Raw genomic sequence first — 19,374 nt, 5'->3', positions numbered from 1 at the left:
AGCTGTGGTAGCTCAGGTACTGTGTGCAGCCAGGGCTATTGCAGCACGGCCAGAGGACATTAGTCACTGTTACTTGTCATCAGCTGCTTCCCTGAGCTGGTTTTGGCAAATCTCTTGTACACACAGGATGAAGCCTCTAGGCTCATCCTCATTTTCCTTTGCTCTTTCATGCCCTAAATGGTTGATTTTTTCTGCTCATTGAGCCAGCACACTAAGAGAATTCAGCCTGAAATATTGGTAGTTTTGTAGCAGTATTTTGAGTCAAAACATCCATGAGAATTTTAAGGTCATTCACATCTGAAGAAATTGTGTTCTGAGCAGTCCTTGGGGCCCCTGTCCACCCTCAGCTTGGAGATACAAGAGGTTGTGCCAGCAGGACAATGAAAGTTAATGGATTTAAGCTTGTGCACAGCTCCCTGTTTGCCTTGATTTAAAGGTCCCAGTTTCAGTCCTTTATGGTGTATTTAGGTTTCCTTATAGGCCTCCAAGGGACCACAAACTTCTTTATTCCTTAAAAGTATACCTTGTTGCTGTAATTGAAGCCATTTTGTTACTGTAATTTCTCCCTAATATTACAGTTCTAGTAAAGTGGTCTTTCCCTCTGGAAGCATCAATTACTCTGGGTTTTGAATAGGCCTCCTTCCAGTACACATCCTTTTGCTCCCAATGCCAAAATCAGGTCACTGCTATTCTCTTCCCTAATAAAACATGCTTCTGTGTTTCTTCTTTCAAACCCAATGTGTAATGTGTACAGATGAATAATTCCACTCCTTACCACCCTATGTAGAACTCCCGCCATATGTAAGAAAATCTAAATACTACAGATTTCATGAGTTTTTTCTACATTTTATTTGTTTTAATGAAGACACTGAATATCCAAAGTCCAGAGAGAAGCTTCTAGGATTTGTGTAGGTAGTGAACCTGTGTAGATTTGAATTCTCATGAGGGAGTAGGGGAGCAAGCCATAGCAGTGCACTTTGTAAAAGATCTTCAGCTGAAATGAAAACATCACAAGGCTCGTTGGCTAACCCATGTGTGTGAAGTACACGTTTTTCTGTAACTTGTGCTTTTTTGACAACTGGGCCCTACAACTTACTGGATTCAGTAGTGGATCCTCACTGCTGTGCACCCAGTGCCTTTTTGCGGATTAGTCTGTATGACATGTCTGGGAATGGGGGGGAATAGGCTTTGTATCACAGAGAATTCTGTATCTGAGAACTGAAGCAAAGGTTGGTCTCCCTCCTTTTATTGCATAGCCACAGAAGCAGAAGTTGTCAGGGTCCAAATGTGACCTGAAGACTCTCTTTATGTACAAACACCAACCAAAGTTTCCTACTTGAAACCAAGCTAATACTCTGTGTTATTGGGTTCATCCTGCTTTATTACAACAATCTGTTTCACAGTGTTCAAACCAAGTGCAGCTTTGCCTTTTTGTGAATGGTTCCCCTATGAAACTCTAAAGATGCTTAACTCAGATTGGTGTATGTAATAGTTATCACTCTACCATCTGCCCAAAAACTTGCACTTTTCATGAGATGGCACTGCTGGGACATCTGGCACTAAAAATGTTTTCTGCATCATCTCACAATTGAGGAAGATGCCACTGCTGTTTAGCTCCACAGGAGATTCCTTGAAGCATCTTTCTGTTATCTAACAGCTTCTGCAATGAAGCACCAGTACACTGGCCAGGGAGCGAATTATGCCATTAATGGAAGCCTGTACTTCTGCTTTATGGCTTGGATTGCTGTCAGAAGGGAGTGGCACTTCTGTGATGGATTGATTGATGGTATCCGTCTGTCTTACATGCTATAAATCAGCTATTGTGATGTGACTAGAAGGACTATGTAATCTATTATAAGTCAGCTTCTATTACCCAAAAGTCAAAGACCTGCAAAATCAATGCACAGCTATATTTCTCAAAGTTTGGCATGTCTCACCAAACAGTTTCTGTATAGCTTGAACTTGTATTGCACTGGGATTTCCTTCTTAATACATGGAATAATTTCTCCCTTAAAGATCTACCCGTAACATTGTGTCTCAAGATTGAGCAGAGGAGTAGGTCATACCCCATGAATATCTCAGCAGCTTGGTGCTCCCTTGTGCTGTGCAGTTCTTTCCACCCTTGGCAAGAGCCGCCACAAAAGCCTGTGAATTTTCTTGTAGGAGGTGGAGCTGTGCCGCATTGGCAGCCAGGAGAAGCTGGGGCTGACTGTCTGCTACAGAACTGATGATGAGGAGGACACGGGAATCTATGTCAGTGAGGTAAGGACATGGCACTGGGGAGCAGCATGGGAGAGGTTCATGGAGGGCTACACATGCCAGGGAATCAACGGGAAAGTGCTCTTGGACAGGAGCACAGAAGTGTTGGTCATCGACCAGCTCGTGTCACTCTCAATTAATTTAGATTATCAGCTCAAATCATGTTGCCCAAGCAGAGTAATAATTACTAGTGGGCTTCTTTAGTGTAAATGCCTTGAACTACAACATTGTAGTTAGTAAAGCAGTCTGAGAATGGTCTGAATCTTAAAATAAATGTGCCGTTATGATGGAGATCAGGCAGAGCTTTTGAGGAGAAAAGTGCCTTCTCGACAGCCCTGCTTGCATTCTCTCTCTGCCACAGCCTCAGTAATACTAAAAGTGGTCAATAATTATTGTATTATTTTTGTGTTTGTTACAATTGTGGTACACACAGACATACCAGAGATGGGTAGAGGGAGTAGCTTGAGATATTAATAATATGCTAGAAAACCAAAATATAGAATTCTAAATATTGAGGTGGGATGAGTGCTCAGGTTTTCACTGGCTCCACTCAGAAAACTTGGCACCCAGCACAGATTGTTAGCATTTCACACGGTCAGTCCACAAGACTTCCAAGTGCGCCATCTCAGTTTGAGTCTCCAGTCATTCAAAGATGTTTTTTTCTCTGTGTAAAACAAAACTCTTCTGAGTCCAAGGTCACTGCTGATTATTCTGCATGATCTGTGATCCCAGGTGGTCACTTTTTTGACATGTTGAACCAAATTTTGACATTAAGGAAAGGTTCTTCACTAAAAGGGTAGTTTGTTCCTGGAATAAGGCTGTGCAAGGGTGTGGTCACAGCACCAAGCCTGTCACAGTTAAAGGAGCAACTAGACAAAACTTTTAGTCATGTGGTGGGGTTTTTTAGGTAGTCCTTTGAGGAGGAAGTTGTTGGATTTAATGGGGGCCATATGGGTCAATTCCGCCTTGAGACATTCTGTGATTCTAAATTCTTAGTGGAGCTCATGGATGGAGAGTATCACAAAATACAGAATTCTCCTATGTATCGGCGAATGGGATGAAGGCAAGATGACACATAAAGAGGCCAGTAGCAATGTTAAATAAGCTGAAAAGCAAAGCCTTGGAACAAGAATGAGGAATTAATATAAATTACCTACAAATATATCTTCCACCAGTTGTATAAGCTGTCGTTTGACCTTGTGAGGGCAAAGAAAGTTCAGGAATCTCTTAAGACATTCCAGGATTATATCTGAAATGTTCTGTTTATCCTGCAGGATAAAATTTTCTCAGACCTTCTAAAGTGAATGTATTGATATTATCTTTTGTACTTGATTAAGGACTTCAGATTCATTGCTTTTTTTTTATGACAATGCAAAAGAAGAAAATAGTATCTAGCACATAGAAGATGTATCCCACAAACTCAATGCCCAACTCAAAATTTTGGTTTGAAAAAAGAACTTATATCATGATGAGGCAAAATAAATGTTTTAAGATAACCATCAAGTGAAAGGTGATAGATTGAATTGTCCTGCAACAAACAGTAGGTCATTACTCAGGGATGAGCTGTAGTGTCTTTGATAAACTATCACTGGAGCCCTAAATTTCTGTTTAGGTTAAATTAACTTATATTTAACTGGTTCAGACTAGGCGTGATTTACAGGACCTGTGAGTGATCCATACAATATGGATCCTTCGTGTTTTTTTGATGTTTCCTTGTGAACAGATTGATCACTAAGATAATAATTTAATAGTAAATGTTTCCATGGAAGAAAAAGGATCATGTCCAAAGACAGGCCCATTTGTATAGAGGTATCAACTGCTGCAGAAGCTTCTCAGTCCATAGTGAACTTCCAGAGAAAAGGGTGTTTCATTGATTTTTAATGTTCTGACAGCTGAAGGTTAATGCCCGACAGTGGCAAAGCATTAATTTGAAAATCATATGTTCCCAACCCTTTCTGTCTTGAGGCTTTTTTCTGAAACAGGCTCGTATATGATCCTTTAAAGAACTCCTTCATTTTTGTTACTCTAAAGGAAACTTCAGCTTGCCTCTGTACTGTTTCAAAATTATACTTTTTCAACTCTTGCAATTGTGCAGCTCTTAAAATTTCCCATAAAAGTCTTTTCATGTTCAGTCCCTGGTTGTTGTCCTGCGCAGGTTGATCCAAACAGCATTGCTGCCAGAGATGGACGGATCCGTGAAGGAGACCGCATTTTGCAAGTATGTGATGAGAGACTCTTCCTTAAAAACTCTTTCTTCAGACAAACATGCAGTGCCATCTTCTCAGTGGACTGTTAATGAGGGAAGATGGTTCTCTTTGTTACTGTGATCGATGAGAAAATCCATGTTCGTCTGTTTTTTAACACAATAGCTGGGAGCTAGAGTGTGTGTACTGAAAAATGAGACTGACAAACTCGTTCTGGCTCATGCACTTACATCCCATGTCTTTTTTTTTTCCCATATTTATTAGAAAATCTCATTTCCACTATGTTCATCTCAGTGTCAAATTCTAAACAGAATCCTGCAGACATAAATATGTCAAAGACATGCTGATCATTAACCAATTGCATAAATTTGAGTAAAACTCTTTTATGGTAAGCATAGATAATAAGTTTTCACACAAAAAATGTGTTGTTTAGAGAAGGATGATCTTGAACAAATTTAAGGAGGGGGTTCATTAGGTTTTTGTTAATATTTTATTTCCTTCCCCATTAATACATTGCTTTTCTGAATTATTTTCTAATCCACCACCTTGGCTTTTTTTTTTCTCCCTTTGTTTCTGTTGATCCACTTACTTAAAGAGCTACCCCAAAGATAGGTTTGTGCATTACAGCATAGGTTTGTGTGTTACAGTTATCAGTGGGTGGCTGGCTGCTGCACAGGGCAGGGCACCTGTACAATGAGGGAAACAGCGAGAATGGCAGTGGGTTTCCATTTTCAACCAGCAATGGGTAGTTCATTTTTCACCACTGTGCAAAATCATGAAACAGCTACCAAAAATCACTTGACTAGAAACTTTTTGCTGTATTGTAGCATTTTAATTCCAGTTCCAAGTTGATTTGCCTTGTATTTTTGCCTTTTTTCACTGAAGCCCCACAAGAAACTCCTGGTGATGACAGGTTGGTTTTCGGTAACATGTTCCATAATTGCCCTTCATTAATTTAAGCAGATGAGCTTCCAGGTTTTCACAAGATCAATCTGCTCCTTCCTTCCAATCTTTTCATTTCTGCATGAAATATCTTTGCTGAAACTTTCCACTCCTTTACTTTTTGTAAAATTCCTGGGTGGACAGCCTACAGCAGTTCAGGCAAATGTTCTCCAGTTCCTAATGAAATTCAATTCATTTCAATTTTGAGTAAAGACTCCAGGGGTGAGAGAAAACATAGATAATTCTGGCATCCTCTTGTGGACTGGAGCATTACTTTAATGTCAGTGCTGATATATTGCTATGAATTTTATCATTAAAGTTAACACCCGGAGAGTTATGTGGGGTTTACTTTCATATCTGAAAACACATTGACCCTCTATCTCCTCTTATTGATGAGATAGCTCAGAGAAATAGAAGGTGACGGTGCCATTAGGGGTGGATTACACTGAGGCTGGGAGAGATACAGGTCCTTGAGCACAGGGGTGTTTTCTGTGGGTGGCAGGCAGCATCGGTTAAGGCTATGGGGGGAATGTTGTTATGTGTATTCCTCACAAAATGACAGCAGGTTTTGTCTCATTTTTGAGGCTGCAACTGCCCCCTTTTCATTCTCAGAAACCACCAGTCTTTACAGTCTAAGCATCTGAAAACTGCCTGAGTATTTAAAATAAAATGTTACAATGTCAAGGGAAAGTTTTGAGAGGGCAGTCCTCGTGGTGGTTGCTTGAACTTCTGATGTTTTTAGCTGAGAACCTGCAGGCTGAGCACAGCCCATGGGGCAGGCTGAATGACAGTGCGTCCGGGATGGGGTGGGCACCTTCAGGTAGTGTGGGGACAGCCCGGCTGCCTCCTCTGGGGACATGGCGAGCAGCTACTCAGCTGATAGGAGTTATTGGAGGAGCCACCATGTCTGGGGATGTTTTGTACAGGCTGCAAATCTGCTCCCAAGCCTCTCTGTGGCTGCATCTCTGCTTTTCTTCTTAGGGCAGCTCCGTGTTACCTGGTCTCCCACAGACCACAACTATCCCATCATGTAAGCTTTGAAGAGTCTCAGACATTTTGCTCACTGTCAGTTAGGTGATCAGGGATTTCGTTTAATCTGAATTAAAGCTATGCTTTTGAATCAGGGCTTTCAGGCCAAACATATGTACAAAAATGCAACTTTCTCTTTGATTTTCAACTACAAGTTCAAATGGACTAGAAATGGAAATGAAATTACAAATTCTACTTTGAAATCAAACCATTAGATTTTTTCCCACCAAAAATATTCAGGTATTTCTACCATCCAGTTTTGTTTTCACTCTCTTTGAAATAGACCGAATTTTGGAGGTTTTGTTGCCACAATGAGAATAATCCACTTCTTGTGCTGTGAATTGGACAAAACTGAATTCTTGTGGGAAATAAGATTTCTATTTGATTCCTTCAGAAATGGTTTGTGGACAATGAAAATTGTGTTTGTTACCATGTAGTCATTGATGTTGTTGTTTTAATGGGGTTACAGAATAGAAGAAAGGTAGCAAGAAAAGACGAGTTTCATTGAAGAACCACTTTTATTTTGATTATCCCCTTGTAAGGGGGATACATATGTTTTGTGTGGTAGCAGCTACTAAGCTGTCCGCACAAATATGAAATGATTAAATGGAGCAGCAACAAGCAGTGGCCTGAAAGTATTGCCTGGTGAGAGATAATACTGTAGCTCTCTAATTGGCTCTCTACCAGCATTCAGTGTGACTGATTTCAGCTGTAGCATTACCAGTCTTCTTCCACCAGCACTATTATCTCAGAGTGACACTTCCATTACTCTGAACGGAGAAAGATGAACGTCACCTGTCAGGGGCTGGTTAATTGTGTTGCTAGATGTATGTTGCCAGGGCGCAGGTTGGACATTTATGAACATAACTGCTTCCTCTGATGTCCACCATCCTTCAACGATCAATACAGCTCTTACAGTAAGCGCATAATTGAGTGAAGGCACTTACCACCGAGGGGCTGAAGATGAGCCCGTTGCGCAATTTTCATTGTCCATGCATTCAGCACAAATGAGCTGATATCTGCCCTTTATTGTGTGTTGCTTTGTGGAAATAGAAACTAATGTGCCACTTTCATTTGTTTCCTAGATAAATGGCCAAGATGTCCAGAATAGGGAAGAGGCAGTGGCGTTGCTCTCCAGCGAAGAATGCAGGAAAATTGTGTTGCTGGTGGCGAGGCCAGAGATGCAGGTTAGACTAAACAGATGCACTGAGCCAGAACCTGGGTTATACCATGCATTCACTGTCACTGCAAGTAATGAGCTGCCAAGAAATGGGAATGCCAAAGTCACTGACAAAAGGAGCAAACAGTTAATTGCGGAGCTTTGCTCTTTTTTTATCCAGCAAAGAAAATAATATGATATTACTAGGGCATGTTTTCCCCAAACTAAACAAGTTTTTTTCCAGCAGAGTGAGCAGGTATATAAATAAAGCTGGCAGCACCAATATGATACTAGTAAAATATGAAGTAGAACTTGAGAACTATGCATTACTCATTAGAGGATTCTGCTTTGTTCAGGGGATAAATTTCCCATACTTAACGTTTATCAGTTTTATCTTTTATATGAAGTTTATAATTTATATGAACTTACACAAAGCAGTAGCTTGTCATTTCTGACGGGTTGTTTTATGCTGTGTGGTTATAACCAGGCATGTAAACTATTAATGTATGTATAAATTATGGGACTTTCTCCACAGTCTCATTCAGCAAATGGAAATCTAATTGTTATAACAGCACCCTGGTCACAAAAATGTGCCTTCATTTTGGGAGATGCATTTTCAAAAGCATTTTAGAAATATTTTTATGATTTTAAAAATAAAATTATGCTAATACCAAGAATCTTGCTATTCCAAGAATTTTTAATATCATTGAAGGGAACAGATGTTAGATTGATTAGCAGATAAAGAAGGGGTATAGTGGTAGAAGACTGCTGGTTTTATATCCCTTTATATTCTATTTGTAGGCCTTTGCAAAGCCAAAGGACATTATATTGTCACTGTTCTATCTGCACACAATTCAGAGTTGGTTAAGGTGCCATTTGTCTCTCATGCTATTGTTCTGATATTTTCAGTCTCACTAGCTGCATATTCTGTATAAATTAAATTAAAATGTGATTCAGTGCCACTTGGAATCTCTACTTAAATACTGTAGTTATAAAAGAGTCACAATGTCAACATTCATATCCTTTATGTTTTTCAGGAAGCTAAACAATTCTTATAAAACCACTGACAAAGTACAGCAAAAATAGGTGTGCCTCACTTTAAACTGCAAAATTATAGTTCTCAGTTGCTGAAATTTTGAAAGAGATTTTTCAATATTATTCTCACTGTTTTTCATTAGGATTCTGTTTTTCTCTAGGGTACAGAAACTCACCCACTATAAAAAATACACGCCCAGAGAAAGTTCAGTCTCTGTATTTGTTTAGACTGGTCAACATGAAATTAGGAGTCAATATGATAAGATTAATATAAGGAGATTCTTATGTGTACCAATGTAGCTTTCCACACGAATACACCTTAAAATAATAAGTGGGGTTTGGTTTAGGTTTGGGCCTTTGGTGCTGGATTTTTGTGTTCAGTTTATGTGTTTTAAGCACATACTCATACAAAACTGATGAAAAAGATGGAGTAGGTGAGAGATCAGGCTGTCAGCTGATTTCTGCTAGTTGTGTTGCTTTGACTTGCCAAAAGCCAGCAGCATCAGGCAGGCTTTCATTTCTACATAGAAAATTGTAATGGCAGTGCTGCAGCCTTGAAGGGTAACTGCTGAGCACATTCCCTCAGTAACAGGGAAGAAAACCCCTCTGACCGCATGTATGTGCAGTGAATTATGAAGTTTTGAAACAGAGCACCAGAGGATCACACCACACACAGACATTCTCATGTGTGAATGTGTACACAGTGTAAGTAATGCACGTGTATGCCAAGGCATGTATTAGTTTTCTTTCAAAAGCAGTAACATAAGTGTTCTTATTACTTATATAATGGGACTGCCACAATCAAATGAGCAGATTTGCCCAAGTGAGATTCATCCTTCATCCCCCAAAGTTGTTCATCTCTGCAATTTTCTCACCTGAGGTGAATTAAACTATGTCCTTTACATCAGAGGAAGGCTGTGCTCATGCTTTCCTTGGGGTGAAAAAAGTAAACAAGACAAGTAAACAAAACTACCAGATGTTTCACAGAACAGTTTGAAAGTCCCATTGAGGACAAACATAAAAATTATATGTCCTCAAGGAAGAAAGTCTCTTCCTAATCCCAAACCGTATGTGGCTGGCTTTACCAGAAGAAATGATGAAAGGCTTCTTTATAAGAGGACTGAATTTGTTGACATGGGCAAAACCACATCAGAGTTTATTAAGGAAACAGTGATGTTCTACCAGTATTCCTTTAGAAATACTGCACAGCATCAGTCACTCCTTGTGTAGCTTTGAACTACAACTACTGCTGCTGCTGCTGCTACTAGTTTAGTGTAACTTTTCTGACTGATATCTGTGACCAGACATATCCTGGCTTGGAGGCAGTGGTAATTCTGCTCTAGGAGTTGGCCTGTGCTACATTTCTCTGGCTGTCTTGGGACATGAGTACTTGGTATTCATGTAATTGTCTTATGCTGAGGCTTTTCCTTTTAGCATGTTTTTGTCACCATTGTCCTGTGGTTCCTTCATCAATGACAAAACAATCAGTGTTTCCTTCTGCTACAATCCTTACATTATAGCCAAGAGTACCACTGACCAGTGTTTTTCTTTTTGATGCAGTGTGCCATCTGGCAAGGGATTGCAGGTACAAAGGATCATTATGCTCATGTGCACACATGAGCATAATGAACAAAATTGAAAGAACAGCATTTTAGACCAAGGTGCCTGTTTTATCAGTTTTGAAAGATGTGAAGGGTGTGAAATTGGTTCAAGAAGAGATATGTACTTGACAGAAAACATGGCATCCCCTCCTGTCCTTTTGCAACACTGTGTTCACCAAATGTCAATGTACTATTTTATACTTGGCAAGAAAAAAACCAAGCAAACAGATAAACCTTGCTTCCAGACACACCGGGAGAACTAAATTGCCTCCCTTCAAGTACCTCATCTTTCTACCACCCTGTTCTGTTTATTTGTTTACCTGAAAGATCAATGGGAAGATAGTGACAGAAACACAGCATAAGGTTTCCATTGAGGTGGTGGCAGCAGGGCTGGAATGGAGGCTGTTAGAGAGAAGAGCCCAGTTGCCTCCTGGCCCTATTAGTGACACTGCCATTCTTGCCATGCAGGGTCTCTCAGTAGTAATGAACATGACAGCTTCAGGACTGTGCGCTGTGCCTTTCATACCTTTTGAAAGGAAATAATGTCTGTGCTGTGCAGTCTCCTTCATTATGAGAGAAAATCAGTCATACTGTTTTACGAAAGGATAAAAGACATGAATCCCATCTTTTTGTCCTTTTTCTTTTCTATTTTTTTTTGAGACGTGAACTTGAACTCCTACTGCCTGGCTTTCTGAAGAGAATCATTAGAATAAAAAGAACTAGTCAAGCATTGCCATTTGGGTTTACTCTATTTTAGCATGTGTCCTTGCTAACATAAAATAACATACTGATGTATTCTTTGCAGCTGGAGGAGGGGTGGCTGGATGATGAAAGGAATGAGTTCTTAGAGGAGTTAAACTTGGAAATGTTGGAAGAGCAGCATAATGAAGCGATGCAGTACACAGCCAATGAGGTGGAGCAGGTACGACCACTACTAAACATATAATTTGAAATTTTTCTAGGTATACTTTTTTATTAATAGAGAATGAAATAATGTGCTGTAAAATGGAGTCAAAGGCTTTGATAGAGTTCTTTCTCCGAATGCTGTGATCTCTGGCACACTATGTAAGGAAAAAGAGAGCAATACATGCTTGGACCCAGTATATCAAGTTAATAAACAATTTAATAGGGTGTGATAAGTGCACATTTCTCCTTTTCTCCGAACTCTCAGAGTAATATTGCTTTCCTTCAGTTAATTTCCTTAATTCTGAAGTGTTTGGGATTTATGATGTTAAACTTCATGTCAGTTTTTTTTTACTGATGATAATAACATCAAGGTCATGGGTTAAATCCCCATATGGGGGATTTAACTTTAGACCTGGACTTGTTGATCCTTTTGGGATGCAATGTATGAGCCAGCCTTGCAGCAGAGCTTGCAAAACAAGATGGAAGACATGTTTAAACAAACAACAGGTGTTTTGTTAATGTGAGTGTATTTCTCTTGCACCGACAGCGCACAGCTCAGCATTTGTTTTGTTAATGGAGACAAATAAGCTATTGTTAGCATAGTCTCAGCTTGCTCCTATCCTGACTTTTACCTGCCCATATGTTCTGTAGGCTGTGTGACTGTGGCAAACATACCCTACATTTCATCAAGTGGTCTTCTCAGATGTACGTTGTTGTGAAAGGTGTAAGTACCCACTCCTGGATCAGATGATCTGCCAGTATGCACCCCTATGTGGAGCCAAAGAAATAAAATTCAGCTTCTCCTGGCTTCTGGATTTATGCAGCTGGGAAGAATCTCTTTTTCCACCCACAGAACTTTGTGACTTACAATTTTTTCCCCATTCTGAATTGGTCAAAAAGAGAGCCTGTGGCATTTTTCTTTGGAGAGGGAGAAAGACTATGAGAGCCTTCTCTTTTCTGGGAACCAGGGAGCTTCTTTGACTTCAAATGCCTCAATGCTTGGTCCACACTGGGGGCCTGAATGTGAATTTAGTCTGTTTTCTCCTGACCTCCCCTTCAGCCTTGACACTGGGTCAATGAGTAGGTGATAGCTCATAGTAAAGCTCTTCCCTGTATATCAATGAAATATTCATTGGGACACAGACACTGACAGAATAATTAAGTCAATTCTCTGGAAAATGACAGATCAGATTACAAATATTTGATCTTATGAGCATTTAATTATTTACACCAAGTGAAATAACTCCGGGGTTGGGGGGAAGGGAGCTTTGCAACAGGATTTTTACCAGCCTTTTAGATGTGATTCTTCTTTCCAGGCAGTGAGCCAAGCCTCAGTTTCCCAGGTTAAATGTGCTAACTGCTGCACTGCTAGCTACTTTCAGCTGATATATGGCATCTTGTTTACTGTTTTAGCCAAAATTTTATCTTGGATACCAAATATTTCCTGTCAGAAAAACCACTTGCTCTTTGCAAAACAATTTCATTTGCATGGTGACATTTTCATACAAACCTCCAGCTCTGGTAGAAATTCTTGAGCAAGTCTGTCTATCAACTCCTACTGACATTACATGTTGGGACCTCTGCAATCACTTTACCACTGTGACCTTCCACTGCAAAGTTCTTGTCAAACTTTTGCTTTGGATGAATTTGGGTCGTGGATAGTGTTATGAGTAAACAGTGATATTCTGTGATGTACTTTCACAGAACCCATTAAATTTGTTTATTCCCTGTTAGAATCTTTTACCAAACATACTTTTTGCCATATTGAGATTTTATATTACTGTAAAGAAAAGTACACTGGGAAAAAAATTGTGGTCAGTTGTGATCTGTCAGTATCTGACATTGCATTGCTTGAAGTAATTCTAGGACAGCCAGATATTTCTTTGCCCTTCTGATGAGTAATCAAATCAACCAAATGCAGCTTAGTGTGTAATGGGGCATCAGTAATTTGTGACAGCTACTGTCTCTCCAGAGTCTATGCAGTGACTCGCCAAGTCAGAAAACTGGTTCTTTACTCCTTGTTAGGCTGGGAAATCTAGCAGTTTCCTGAGGGGAATCACACCATCCATTGGAGCTATGAAACCACTCTGATTGCAGCTGCCAGTGGCCAATCTGAGTATCTCCAAGCTCCCTGGCTGGCCATGGAGACCAGCCTTGATTTTTGTGAACAAAAACGTAGTCCTCTGGCTTCATAATCGTCTGTCATCATGAATCTCGAGAGCTGCAGGAATGAATACACTCTCTATCAGAATATCCTTCCAAATACAAGTCTGTTTTACAGAATGCCATTTTAACATTTAATGTGAACTGTCACAAAAAATTTTGCTACAGTGTGTAATAGAAGAGTCAAGTAGATAGTCGTGTCTTTTCTGTATGTTTTTTACCTAATCTGTAGAATTCAATCAAGAATTGTATCTTCTCTGTATGGAATAATCCAAAAAGCCTCAAGGAAAGATGTAATTCTCCATTTTTTATAACTCATTGTGTTCCTTTCCCTTTACGACATCATGGTTCATTGTGCAGCAGAGATAATTTTCAGAAGACTGCCATACATTTGCCTTGCAGAAATTCTTGTTGGTATCGTGTAATATATCAGAACCTATTAAGAGGAAGAAGAAGAAAGAATTAGATAAAAAGAATTATTCTGGTTCATTCAAAGCTGAAATACAGAGAAAATATCTGGGGAAAAATGCTTTTTTTTTTTTTAAAGAAGCCTGTTTTAAAAAACCAGCATTGTTGGCAGAAGAGCATTTTCTCTTTTAGTGAACCACTGAAATAAATTCCAAATTTCCCTCATGGTTAGCCTGCCACTGGGGGTTCCTCTCCCTGTGACATGTCTCTCTCTCACTGTCAGAGACTGACCAGAGAGCCCAGCCGGGTTTGTTAGAGGCTTCAGCTGAATCATACTGCATTCAGACTTTAGTAGCAGCCTGGCTTTTGAGTCCCAATATACATTATAAATTGTAAAAGGATAGAACAGTGCCTGAATTCCCGCAAGATTAGCCATTTTATAGGCAGGAATTCTTGCTGGAGCTGAAATGCAGAATCTTTTGAGGTTCATTTATTGCTTGATTGTACGCACCGCTGGGTTTACCTTCTCATTATCTGAGTTCTCACTGCAAAGATGAGGCCTAAGGAGCCCTTTGGTATTTCAAACAGAAATAATTGTGGAAGAGATTGACAATGTATGTTTGAAAACAAACACTTTGTTTTAGATAGATAGCTGATAAGACCAGAAAAAGCAACACACGGAAAATTGTGGATTCTCTCTTGTTTTTCAGAAGAGATGTAATGTGGAATTAGGCTTGTTATCTTTTAAAATAAAATTTACATTATCTCATGCTGTAAAAGACTGCTCAGTCTGCACATGTTTAGGAGCTCTGGCAAGCATGAAATGTCCAGGTCAAAAAAGTCAGGGGCTACCTTACTTTAGTCACAATGGATTTTTTTTAATAAAATGTATCTCAAAAACATGCAGTACAATAAATATCTGTATTACTTCCATTTTCTTAATTGACTTAGCTGTAAGTATCCACATACTGCAGAAAAATTTAATGTGATATGGATGTCTGCTTTAGTTTGAGAAGAATCTGAATGTATAGGCACTTGTTTTTCCCTGAGGGAACCCAAAGCCCCTATCTGACATTCAGATGTGTGTACTATAGACACATTTCATCAGATCAATCCCACTCATCTGGTTTCTACTTGACTCAAAAGATGGACTTCGCTTTGTTTACATCTTTTGTGTGTGCATGTTAATTCCCAATAGTGTAACTTCAGTAGATGGCAGAGTATTATATTCAGTCAGTATAAATCAAGTTGAAGAAGCAAAGCTTAAATTATTGATAAAAGGGGTGTGGAAAGCAAGACCTACCAGTTCTGAAAGTGTTGATTGCATGGGCCTCGATTGTAAAGTCTCTTCCCAACACCTATACAAATAGCCTCATTAAGTGGTTTCTTTCAGAAGTGCTCAAATATATGCTTTGGGCGGTGTAATACCATGCAGAAGACATCAGAGGAAGTATCATAAAGCTCTGCTCCTGTAAGCTGTCTAGCTGGGCTAACACATAAACCACCCTCTTTGGAGTTTTAGTCATATGGATGCAAATTGTGTAATTCCACTGATGCCCAGAGTCAAAGAGCAGATCCTGACCATCCTCGTTTGGTCATGTGAATGGAGCCCTGCATTTGGAACAGGCACCCAGATTCCTGACTGCTCTGCAGCACTGCCCTCCTGTTGTCTGGTGGAGCTGTTCTCCCTCCTGTCGGTAGTTAGATATTTTCCAGAGCAGTGAGAAATATGGATTGCACATTGCAGTGCAATGGCTGGGGTGAATGCAAGCTGCCCAGGTTGGAGTCACTTCTCTGCTGAAGGGTTTGGGGGCAGAGGAGGTCAAGACAAGCTGCAGCACTCCAAAGCAGGTGAGAGAAGGGAAGAGAATAGCATATGAAGCAGCACTCACCAGGAGGAGGTGAACTAGAAGGATACTAAATGAAACCTAGATCTCCTAAGGCATCTTTTCAAAACTTTTTAACTGGTTTGTCACAGACACAAAATTCTCCTGTGTGGTGTGTTTCTTTCAATATCTGCTTTATTCCACTCTAACACTGAGTTGGGGGTGGAGGTTATTTTTGTTTTTCTGACCCTAGGCCATTATTTTTTCATAACAGTTGAAGAAATGAAACCAGATGAAGGGCATGTGATCATGAGGTGCACATGAAGAGAGGAGAAGGGATGACATAGGAGACACATTTTCATCATGTTTTACTGTTTGTCAAAGTAGATAAAAGGGAATTATGACCTCTTTAAGTTTGTTTCCTTTCACTGGGTGCACAGTACCTTTTTTCTCTCCTGATTATTACAGTCATTATACATAATTACGCAATTATACCTCCTAAAAGAGACATGATGTTGGTACTGTGCGTAGTTAGGTACTTGGTCATACAAATTGCACTCTGCCTGATTCTTTGCTTATCTGGTTTGAAAAATAAAGTGTCTGTCTCTTAAGACAGGTATTATCTCTGGATAATATTCTATGGAATATAAATAGTTTGAGAATATAAATAGGTGAGGTACAATGAGTGGAGTGCTAATCAGCAGTCAAAAAGCTTGACATTATATCCATGGCAAAGCATTCAGTGTTGTTCTGCACTTAATATTGAAAGACTGTTTTTATTTTTAAGGAACATAAAGTCTAACAATGAAACAAAATGAGTTTTCAAAAAGAGTTTCCAGGGATGAAACAGACTGAGGTCCTTCTGAGCAGAATCCTAGAATCTGAAATGAACACTTTTTCAGAAAAAGGCTACTGAGCACAATAAGTGTAGGAGAAGGCCATGGAGGGTGTAATGAAGCAAACAAAAGTTCACTTTTTAAAAAAAGCAACAGTAGTCTTTTTGCACCCCATTAGGTTGCACTAGTCATTGCTTCATTGGCTGCTTGCTCTGTTTGTTTGAAGTGATACCAGTACTGAAGCTTTCTCTCAAGTTTGAGAAGATTTCAGTTCCACCAGTGGAGCCATAATCCAGAATCAAAACTAGCTCACCATCTGGTGGTCATAATCTTTAAGCATTGCCAAGAGATGGCTTAGCTAGAGAGGGAAGTATTTCTTTACAGACCTAAGAAGCTATGTCACTAGTACTGTAATTCACTTACTTTGCTTAGTATGGAAACCACAGCATGGCTCTCAGAAATCTTTAAAAGCTATGAGCAGTAGGACTGCTATTTAGTGATCTGTTTTAATTGTGCTTAAATCAGATCCCAGCTGCTTAAGCAAAACAGAACTGGAAAATAATTGTTCTATATTATCTGCATTTGGTAATCCTTTTGGTTTACTCATTTTTTTTTAGCCAAAGAAACATGAAGAGGAAGATGGCACTACAGACACTGCAACCTCATCATCCAATAATCATGAGAAGGACAGTGGGGTGGGACCTACAGATGAAAGTCTTCGCAACGATGAGAGCTCAGAGCAGGAAAATGCAGCTGAGGAGCAGAACGGTGCTACCCTGCAGAGCAAACGGGATCTGGGCCACAGCCAGGACACTTTAGGCAGTGTTGAGCTCCAGTGCAATGAAAGCTTTGTGTCTGGGGAATACATTGAATCTGATTTCATAGGAAACCCAGAGGAAGAATGTGAAAGGTTTCGACAGCTGTTGGAACTGAAGTGCAAGATTCGAAACCATGGGGAGTATGATCTTTATTACTCAAGCAGCATGATAGAATGCAACAGAAGAGACCAAGATGGAGTGGAGCATGAGCTGCAGCTACTCAATGAGGAACTGAGGAACATTGAACTTGAATGCCAGAACATTATGCAAGCTCACCGGCTCCAAAAGGTGAGAGACCAGTATGGAGACATTTGGTCTTTACATGATGAAAGTTTCAGGAATTATAACACCAGCACAGATGTACAAAGAGGCAAACTGGATGACATCATGGAGCACCCTGAGAAGTCTGACAAGGACAGCTCCAGTGCCTACAACACTGCTGAAAGCTGCAGGAGCACTCCGCTGACTGTGGAGCGATCCCCGGATAACTCTCTCCAGAGGGTAATCAGCATAACCAACAGGAAAAACCTGAGGACCACAATTGTTGCTAATCAGTCATCCTCAGGACAAAGCAACAGGGAGACAACCTCAGCCAAAACCAAACCCACTGAGCAAAACAGTGCTGCTGAGAATGCAGTGCTGGCATCAGAAAGCAGCAAATTCACAGACCAGGACAGGCAAGGCAGCGAGCACATTCCCTATTTGTCTCCATATCACAGTTCTTCTTACAGGTACGGGAACATCCCTGCTCATGCAAAGCATTATCAGAGCTATATGCAGCTGATCCAGCAGAAGTCTGCTGTGGAGTACGCCCAGAGCCAGCTCAGCCTGGTGAGCATGTGCAAAGACTCGCAGAAGTGCGCGGAGCCCAAGATGGAATGGAAAGTGAAAATAAGGAGTGATGGGACGAGGTACATCACAAAGAGACCAGTTCGAGACAGAATCCTGAAGGAACGTGCCTTAAAAATTAAAGAGGAGCGCAGTGGGATGACGACAGATGATGACACGATGAGCGAGATGAAGATGGGTCGCTACTGGAGCAAGGAGGAGCGGAAGCAGCATTTGGTGCGCGCCAAGGAGCAGAGGAGGCGGCGGGAGTTCATGATGAGGAGCAGGCTGGAGTGTCTCAAGGAAAGTCCACAGAGTGGCAGCGAGGGCAAAAAAGAAATCAACATTATTGAACTGAGTCACAAAAAGATGATGAAAAAGAGAAACAAGAAAATCTTGGACAACTGGATGACAATACAAGAACTGATGACACATGGTGCTAAATCCCCAGATGGCACAAGAGTGCACAATGCCTTTTTATCAGTTACTACTGTATGAACACAACTTCTCACAGAGAGTATACTACCAGTTTAGGTAGAGTACAATTGCCTCGTTCAATGTGGCATTTTTATATATTTTGTGACTGTTTATAGTTTGATCTTTTTGTAAGCAAAATGACCTGGTATTTTTCATTTGTTTTTCATATAACAGTACCTTCCTTATCTGGCAGTCTTTCTTTATCCTGCAATATATTCATATTATTCATTTGTAAAAAAAAAATAGAAAAGTAAAGCAAAAAATTTCTTAACCTAACACATATCCTGTAACTTAAGATCTGGATTTATTTCTCTAATTTTGCTTTTTCTACTTTAGTAACAATACAATACCAAATCAAAATGCTTTATACTGTATCCTTGGCTTAACAGTTTTAAAGTTTTACATCTTAGATTGAATCTGTTCATAAAACATATGCCACATCCCATCATATAGATAAGAATTACATTTTTCCAACTGCATATTTTACAGTACATTTAATCTGTAAATTGTAATTGTACTTGTCCAAGTAAAGTGTAGGTGAGAAATTCTCCTGTGTTATGTAGTGGCATTGGTCTTGTAGCTGCACAGTATGTGATAATTGTGAAGATGAAAGAGAAATAAATTATTGCTTATCTTTAAGAAATAAACAAAACCCAAGCATTGTTTTATTTAGATTGAGAATTTTCCTTTGGGTATAAGCCATTTCATTCGTGCATGGTATTTACAGCATATAGAGATTTCAAGAACAAAGGACACGATTCCATAGGATATTTCTTATGAATTAGCTTTTCATTTTGCAGAACACATAGAATGAGTGGGTCTTTCTAGCTTTTCCTTACCTGCTGTTATTAGTTAATTAAATGATTCATTGTTGTATTTCTTT

General features: G+C 39.8%; 1 protein-coding gene across 2 annotated transcripts in view; it reads left to right on the top strand.

Annotated features, from left to right (window-relative positions):
* PDZRN4 (PDZ domain containing ring finger 4) overlaps nucleotides 1-19,156 on the top strand; it is a 228,898-nt gene extending 209,742 nt beyond the window's left edge. For both annotated transcript variants that reach the window (XM_063155207.1, XM_063155208.1), the window contains 5 exons: nucleotides 2,164-2,262; nucleotides 4,415-4,477; nucleotides 7,520-7,621; nucleotides 11,035-11,151; nucleotides 16,986-19,156. In XM_063155207.1, coding sequence (XP_063011277.1) covers nucleotides 2,164-2,262; nucleotides 4,415-4,477; nucleotides 7,520-7,621; nucleotides 11,035-11,151; nucleotides 16,986-18,512 — 1,908 coding nt within the window. In that variant the 3' untranslated portion in view covers nucleotides 18,513-19,156. The remainder of the gene's footprint in view (nucleotides 1-2,163; nucleotides 2,263-4,414; nucleotides 4,478-7,519; nucleotides 7,622-11,034; nucleotides 11,152-16,985) is intronic.
* Nucleotides 19,157-19,374: the final 218 nt, after the last annotated feature.

Source organism: Melospiza melodia, chromosome 4 (assembly GCF_035770615.1).
Source record: "Melospiza melodia melodia isolate bMelMel2 chromosome 4, bMelMel2.pri, whole genome shotgun sequence".
Lineage (NCBI taxonomy): Eukaryota > Metazoa > Chordata > Aves > Passeriformes > Passerellidae > Melospiza > Melospiza melodia.
The sequence above is the reverse complement of the archived record's forward strand: the minus strand, read 5'-3'. Positions and strand labels throughout refer to the sequence as shown.